This window comes from Synchiropus splendidus, chromosome 1 (genome assembly GCF_027744825.2).
Source record: "Synchiropus splendidus isolate RoL2022-P1 chromosome 1, RoL_Sspl_1.0, whole genome shotgun sequence".
NCBI classification, from domain to species: Eukaryota; Metazoa; Chordata; class Actinopteri; order Syngnathiformes; family Callionymidae; genus Synchiropus; species Synchiropus splendidus.
The window spans coordinates 42,035,879-42,044,069 of NC_071334.1; the positions used below are offsets into that span (position 1 = coordinate 42,035,879).

Here is an 8,191-nt window from a genome sequence, read left to right on the forward strand (position 1 = left end):
GCCAGTACTCTGTCCCACAGCACAGCAGCGTGAACAGAAACCCCACTGCTCCAAAGAACAAGGCAAGAAACAAAAGCACCGTCACTCTGTCCGCCGCAGACATCTCCACTCCTCACAAGTACAAGTGGACATCCGTGTTGTGCTCAGCTTGGAAATAAACGCAGACGTCATGTCTCTGCCAGGTTTCCGTTACATCTTCTTAAAAATAGCTTCCCTAAAAGCAGAACTCATTCGCAGAGCAGCAAAGACAAGAATCACAACAGTACGAACAGCCTTTGTGGCACTTATTGAACTGATCCAGGTTTGGTAGAGCAGGGTTTCTCCAGGGAAACACCACTGGCACATAAGAGGTCAAAGGTGAGGAAAAATATACTGAAAACATGAAAGAATATTTAAATGATTTTATTCCCAAGAAAAGACATTTGAAAGGGAGGAATAGCAAATCATGATCTTTTTAATATTAATGCATTTTTACCGCATTTGATGATTTAAAGCTGGTAAGGAAAACCGTTTCAGATCCAATTGCATCATGCCTTGGAAAGCTTGACACCAAATACCATGGTAAGACCCCACCCACACGTTTATAGCCGAATCCTGTTATATACATGACAACTTTGTGAGAAGAATAGAAGAAGAGAACCCCGGCACACAGAGATCATCACTTATTAGGACTATCGTCAACCTAGTAACCACAGAGTAAACATGTTTGTTTTGATGACTGAGGATCCCTTGGGCTGAGTCACCTCCGACCTCTGCCCTGCAAGGATATTGCCGTTTCTTCAGTTGGGTCCACCTTCACTCAGTGTGCGGTGCTGTCGGAGCATCAGGACAAAGGCGTGTGGTCACGCCATACAGGTTTTCCGATGCCTCCTCCCATGGCTGAAGCTCCAGTGGTCTAGGACATGACACCAAATACAGGGTTGTGGCGGCAGATGCTGGGTCCAATCTCCTCATAGTCTTTCTTGGTGTGGCACACTTGGTAGAACTCAGGCTGTGAGGAGAGGATGTTTAGACTTTGGTTTTACTGAGACAAACCCTGCTTGACACTCACCGTGGACGCCAACATAGACCCTCCAAACCACACAGCGTATCTCTGCATGTGATGGGTGATCACCTGCACGTCGATGGGCTTTGGCTGCATGGACACAGAAGAGAGCAGATACCATTTCAGATTTTGTACTGCAGTATTGGAATCTTTTCCCACCACTGTGGGACAAATAAAGGACGACTAATCTAAAAGCACTTGACTTGACTAATTTAGGGCGCTTTCTCATTGCAGTGTTCTGTCTCGGGAGCCTGAATCTGAGTCGCCCCCCGTTGAGATTCTTCACACCTCTGTTTTGCTCCGCGGCGAGCCTCGCGCCGCGTTTTCACTTCTAACTTCACCCACACGAGGGCAGCAAATAACCGAAGAGGCTTTGTTGAACAGTCTGAACAGTCTGGTGATCTTCAGTAACTTGGGGAAAATCTGCGTCTTGCCTCTTCACTGTCCTCATGCAGACCGCTGCGCTGCGGCGAGATCAGCACTGAAAGTACTTTCTGAAGAGTGCAGCATTATTCATTTGAGCAAATATGTCTGTCAATAAAATCAGATGTTTATCAGCCTAATAACCACCTGAGTTATCAAACACCCGCACACATTGCGAGTCCCAGACCGCTGCACTGCGATTTTCCTGCAGCAGAGTTTGAGAAGTTGTTTTTGAACGATGTTGTCCGCCCAGACAGCGATCAGACCCTTTACTGCCCGGCATTTATCAGGTTTGTGTGGAGTCGCGCTGGACACGTAGTTTCCGGTATCTAGCGCCGAGTCGCCAGAGGTGTGAAGCTCACCACCCGCTGAGAGTATCCAGAGACAAAGTGCAGCTCTCCAGTGGGGATCAGGTCCGCTTTCAAAATCCAACTCCCTTGTGTTCACATCTCAGACTTCGGAGACGAAAGAGCCTAGTCTCGAGACAGAACCCCTAGTGTGAAAGTGCCCTTATTCTCCTTTCAAGTACTGCAGTTTCTGCATGCATCCACTAGAGTGTGAGGCTTGAGATTAAAAGCCAAAATCAACAACAGTGCAGCACAAACAACAGTCTGTGCCAAAATGCAGCAATAGAAATGAATAGCAAGTTCGAAACAATGATCATGCGTTCCTCACCTTGAGCTTGCCTCCACTCAACTCCTCACTGATCTTCAGTCGTGCGTCCACAGTTCTCTTGAGGTCTCTCTGAAGGCGTCGTCCAAAGTCCCTGAACATGGTAGAGCCTCCAGACAACACAATGTTCTGGAACAGTCAACATGACAATGTAAACAGCATAGTTACAAGAGGCTTGCAACGTTGGTCTACTCATTCTTCTTTGTATTGTGTTCTGTAAAGAATACTGGTCCTATTAAAGCGTTGGTAGAGTCCAGCCCATGAACAGCGGTTCACTTCACCTTGTAGAGTGGACGTCTGACATCAATTGGGCAGTTCTGGATGACATCATCCACCACCTCTGAGATTGGCTGGGTGAAGTCTGGGTTGGCAAACTAGAAGAAATAAGGCCATCGCTGGTTACAAATAAGAGGGTGAGGGTTAAGGATGGATGGGCCTTCGGGTGAAGTACCTCGGGATGGAAGAAGATTTCAGGCCCTAGGAAGCGCTCATAGCCCACGTCAATGTTGAACTCCTTCTTAGTGATGGCATTAACGCCAGTGTACTGCTTGATCCACTTGGATCCATCTGTGTCATACTTGTTGAACTCCTTCACAAGGTCAGGGCAAACGTAGCTAAACCGCTCCTGAGGAGCAAAGTTGACAAAAAAAAAAGAACAAAGTTACAGTGAAGGAAGAAAATGAAAAATATCGTATAATCCGTATAATCCTATTTTAGGTGAGATGATATGACCAGGGATGGAAAAATATAGTTCAGTAGGTGAAGCGGTCAAAGGATTAGGGGTGCAAAGCACACGACCATCGACAACATTAAAATAGCTAGTGTGACTATCAAACCACGTGAGCTAGAGCCAGCAAACACTGGTGGAATCCTGAAGTCAAACACGTTCCTGTTCAGTCAGTTATGTAAAAACATTGAAATATTCGACAAATACTGAAAAGAAAGGGTAAACATTAGGTTCACTGGAGCAACTGAAATGCCTCGGAAGGAAAGCAGAAGCCATACAACCTACCTTGACTGCTTTGGCTGTCTCCAGAGACTGTTCAGGAGGAATCCCGACCTCACGTTCTCTCAGCAGCTGCTGGATGAAGTATGTGATGTCTCGACCGGCAATGGGGATGTGTTTGATGCAACTACCAATGACGTAGCCTTCAGCCTGGAACACATCAGCCAAGGTTTACATTAGTGTCGTAGATTAAAAATATGATATTACGCCCACAATCTGACCAACTTGAGGACAGAACAAAAACAAAACCTCTCGGTCCATTCTTAGGTTAAAGTGGGTCGTGAATGTAATTTTACAAAACCTTGTTACCACGTGTGGAAACCACTTCCCCGTATGGTCCTATGACAAAGAACCCTTGTCTCATTTTGACTGCAAGAGCATCTGAATCCACCACAGTATGAATGTTTATTTAAGTGTGTTGGCTACATACTTGACTGATAAGCGTCTCCTAAAACTATGCTGGATAGCAGGGATGGGCGATAGGGCCAAAAAAAAAAAATCATGATAAATGTCATTTTGGCGATAACGATAATTGTCACAATAAATCCATTTTCATTCTATTCCATGTGTTGGACACACTACTGTCTCTCTTGAAACTTTTTTCTGATTAAACTTACCAGTGGAGTTTGTCTCCAACATCATTATTTATGTTTAAATATAATAGTTAATTAGGTGTGGATATGAGAAATTCAGTGTTTCACGTCTCTCGTAGAAGCCGCTGGTGTCTGACAGACTGCTCTGCCAGATTTAGTTAGGGGTTAAATTGAGCCGTCTGTCTGCGATGTGTCTCTCTGCTGTGTGTCTCTCTCATGCCTCTTAACAGTTGACTTGAACTATAGAACCGTCTGGACACATTTCCTTGATGCTATTGAAGAAATATTAGAAATCATGTGAATAAATGATCATTTAGTCATATTCTATTCTCAAAATCATTTTACAAACTGTCAGCCCCCGTCGAGTGTGATGAAAAACCGTTTCACAATTCTCCCTCCTAAAGTGGTTGTCTTTCATTGGCAAGGCAGACACCCGCATCAGAAATCCTGTTAGGACCACTGGAACTAATAAAATAAACACACAAGAGTCGACTAATGTCATTAATGAAAGTTTCCTTTATGACAAATAAAGGAAGCGAGTACCAGCAAGGCTAAGGAATATACCATACATGATGTACACCTACAAAAAAATAAATTAATAATACAACAACTAACAATAATAATATTTTTTTGTTTTTTTGTTTATTTCACATTTCAAAACTGTAGAGAATCAGGTTGTATTTGTTCCCTTTTTATACAACATTTGCCTTCTGTGTTGGTTTCAGTCATCTGATGAGCTGGGTGCTAAACTGTTTGTTGGTCAGTCTCATCAGTGGCAAATGACAAGAAAACAAATGGTGTGTTTACAACACATGTTCGCAACATGCACCGAACAGCGTGAAAGTGAAGCAAAAAAAGAACCTCACCACTGGGATGACGTGTGTGACTCCATCCCCACTATCTATAACAGTTCCAGTCAAGGTTCGCTCTCCTACTTGCCTGGATGTCCAAGAGGCAGCAAGTGCCAGCACAGCCTGGAGGAAAAAGAAAATCAAATCTGAGAAAAAAAACAAAACTCCTTTAACCCAAAACATAATCTCAGACAATTCTGAAGTGCAATTGTATGTCTAATGTCTAAAAAGAAAACCATGACAGCAGACCATTGAAAATAATCCAACAGGAATAAGACCAATTCCAAATTCACAAATATTCTGACTGATTTAACCTCATCTTCATCAATGACTACAGGTACTGTTGGTAAAGGCCATCTAATCGAATAGGAAAATAATGGAATTAGGATTTTCCGTCAGCTTGACAGTGGGATGATTTATCTAAATTTCACTCATCAAACATGTTGGTGCAAGCCATCTACCTGTACAGCAATGTAGAGACCTGGAACATTAAAGGACTCAAACATGATCTCTGCGGTGTACTCCCGGTTCTCTGGCGTATTGAGAGGAGGTTCCGTCTACAGAGACCCAAAAGAGTAGTTATAAACAGTGAAACTCCTGCCACATTGCAAACGTCAACCTACTAAATGAGTCCTACAACTACAGTTCATCGTACCAACAGGAAATAATGATCTTCAGGTTCTGCCCGCAGATACTTGAAGATGACCTGCTCCATGAATCTCTCCATTAGGTCCCAGTCTTCCACAATCCCATGACGAATAGGCCACTGAAGCAGAATAAAGGAGGCAGAAGAGAAGGAAGTCAACTTGAATCGTGGCAGTAATAACGCTAGTACAACTTATTGGCATGCAGAATTCTGAGCACCTTTGTTGCATAAGATGGTTTGTCAATGGCCTCATCTCCAATGAAAAAATCAAGGTCGTCCACCCCCTTCATCATCCTGCGCTGAGCTTGATCTCCAACTTTTGCAGATTCTTTGATAGCAATACCTGCCAACGAGCAAAATTACAATTAGATCACGGAACTTGGATTCGATCTGAATGAGAAACTGGACAAAGCATCTGCAAATACAGGCAGTTCCGCTTTGAAAGCAACAACAAAGATACATCCAGTATAATATCTGTACAAGCCGGTGGGTATTGGCACACAATACTCACATGACGGAATGATGAACTGGGGTTCTGTGTTCCCTGCATAGCCGAGTTTTGTATACCTATTACAAAAAATGGACTATTAACAAGCAGTAGCTCACGTTTAAAGGAGAAAATAATAATAACATCATATCATATCATATAAGTAATAAAAATAATATATTTATGACAATGGTGTTTCAATCCAGGAAGTAACGTTAGCATTAGTCGCTAGCAAAGCTATGTGAGGAGATAAAAGCACGCTAGAACGACATTTCAGAGACTCTTTACAAACATACACAGTAGTTGTGCGTGCAAGACCGAAAACTGATGCAAAGAAAAATGTCCACGCGTCCAAATGACAGCAGGGCGTTAGCTGCAACTTTGACAGTCGCTCAATGAAAATCAGGCTAAAGCTAACTAGCCCAACAGTTTCTCTGCTCACCCGGTGCCACAATCCACAACACACGCCGGTAGCCGGCCAGCCATGATGTTCTGCTTCTATACGGCGGCCAACAGATGCTTTACAATTAATATCTCGACAGTGATCCGAGAGGAAACCGCTCCAGTAGTCGTTGCCTCAGTGGCCCGCAGCCTGAACCCAGACAGGAGCGCTTCCGGGTTTGCCTCCCCTGTTCTCGAGCAGCTCAACCAGTCAGCAGATTGGAGAAATGCGCTACCTAGTGGTTCATTCATGTCACAGCATGGTCATTGACACGACATCAGAACGAGTCGAATACACGGTTTGGTTGTTGACGTTCAGTTACATTTTCCAGGACAAGTTTTCCTCCCAACTTATTATTATTATTGGGAGGAAAACTTATTATTTTTGAATTATAGACTGAATTAAATGTTATTATCATTTTCAATGTAATGGCCTGTGTGTCTGGATATTGAGCACCAGACCTTCATCGCCCATTCCCCTTGGCCCTTTTCAGGTTTGAACACGTAATTCAACAACAACTTTTCCACTGATAAACTAAACAACAGTCACCATGGATTCACATTAAACCACTCAATTCCACTCGCGTCTGCAGAACTGGGAAACTATTACAGCTTCCATTTGACACGATCGACAATGACGGTCCGCTACTGACATAGACAGGATTTCGAGGCGCGTCCCTGGTGGGGAGGGTTTGCGGTTTGGTGCCCTGAGGATCCAGTGACTGCTATTTGCAGATGATTTGGTTCTCATGGCTTCATCATGGTGCGACCTTCAACTCTTGCTGGAGCAATTTGCATCCGAGTGTGAAGCAGCCGGGATGATGGTCAGTTCCTCTAAGTCCGATGCCATGGTTCTCAACTGGAAACTGGATTGCTCTCTCTGGGTAAGGAATGAGTTCTTGCCTCAAGTAGAGAAGTTTCAGTATCTTGGGGTCTTGTTCTCGGGTGGAGTGGTAAGGGAGTTGGAGATTGGTTGGCGAATCAGCGCAGCAGGGACAGTATGGCAGTCTTGGGCATTAGGCAACAGATAAGTGGATGAGGATGGATGGATAGTTCCTGAATCTTTGTCAATGGTTTGGTCAGGACATCAGCTATCATATCATATCAGATGTAGGCAATATGCTATAGATATTTTGCCCTTCAATGGTACATGTACATGCTGGTTATCCTGACCCAGTCCTCTCAACAGTTGCAGCCAGTGCCATGTACTCAGCTTCACATGTTGAGAGTGCCACTGTTGGTTGCTTCTTGCTCTTCCAAGATATAATAGGACTCAGTTATTATTATTATTATGTTATTCTATTTATTTTATTTTATTTGTTCTTTGTTGCACTTTATTCCAAGACACTATCCTAGTCAGTGGGCTCCCCACTGACCATGGCAATAAATCTGATTCTGATTCAGATTCTGATTCTGAGTTAAACTACCAGTTGTAAAATCAGAGATTCCTTCTTTTCAATCAAGAAAGATGAATGATGATATGGTATTGCAGTTGAACAACTTAATAAGGATATTGCATTTGCATTGACTGTATATTTCCTTTTTATTGTATTGTCATTTACAACTTTATTTTCATAAGATATATAAGAATAGGAACCAATTTTGTACATTATTCTGCCAAAATAAATCGAGAGGAAATTCGACATTTGGACTTAAAATCACTGTGGGCAGTTGTATTCCCATGTAGAGCAAGAACATAGAATATAGTGACAACATATGACTGGCCAATGTTTTGATTTTGCAGCTGGTGAAAAAGATCCTGAAGGAAGAACATGTTTCATGGTTCCTAGCCAAAAAGAATATGGCCAATGGGTGCCTCTTCTCAGCCCGACTTCAGCACCACAATGATGGACCTTTGTCCACAGGAATGTTGAATAAAGCCATTTCCTCCAACTTGTCGCCGTTACATTATTAGGTTGATGTTTTTCTTTATTCCAGACATTTTTCTTCCGCCAGCAGAGGGCGCTACATGTTCACAGGCGTATTTATTCTCAATGATCAAAATGCGCGTGTTCTCAGAGGACTTT

At 43.1% G+C, this 8,191-nt stretch overlaps 1 protein-coding gene across 1 annotated transcript; it reads right to left on the reverse strand.

Moving 5' to 3' along the window:
- Nucleotides 1–386: 386 nt before the first annotated feature.
- LOC128759336 (actin-related protein 3) lies at nt 387–6,368 on the reverse strand. Its single transcript, XM_053866215.1, has 12 exons — nt 6,166–6,368; nt 5,748–5,803; nt 5,455–5,579; nt 5,246–5,356; nt 5,052–5,147; nt 4,606–4,713; nt 3,153–3,296; nt 2,592–2,765; nt 2,422–2,514; nt 2,144–2,269; nt 1,052–1,135; nt 387–991 (listed from the first exon to the last, which is right to left on the reverse strand). The coding sequence occupies exons 1-12, from the start codon at nt 6,207–6,209 to the stop codon at nt 896–898; spliced, it is 1,257 nt and encodes a 418-aa protein (XP_053722190.1). The 5' UTR covers nt 6,210–6,368; the 3' UTR covers nt 387–895.
- Between the last annotated feature and the right edge of the window lie 1,823 nt (nt 6,369–8,191).

Excerpts from the sequence above, each read along its gene's own strand:
- LOC128759336 (XM_053866215.1), bottom strand. The coding sequence starts at position 6,209 with ATGGCTGGCCGGCTACCGGCGTGTGTTGTGGATTGTGGCACCGG. Across the intron at positions 5,357-5,454 it reads AACCATCTTATGCAACAAAG|TGGCCTATTCGTCATGGGAT; the intron begins GTGCTCAGAATT and ends ATTCTGCTTCAG. Across the intron at positions 2,515-2,591 it reads AAATCTTCTTCCATCCCGAG|TTTGCCAACCCAGACTTCAC; the intron begins GTACTTCACCCG and ends TATTTCTTCTAG.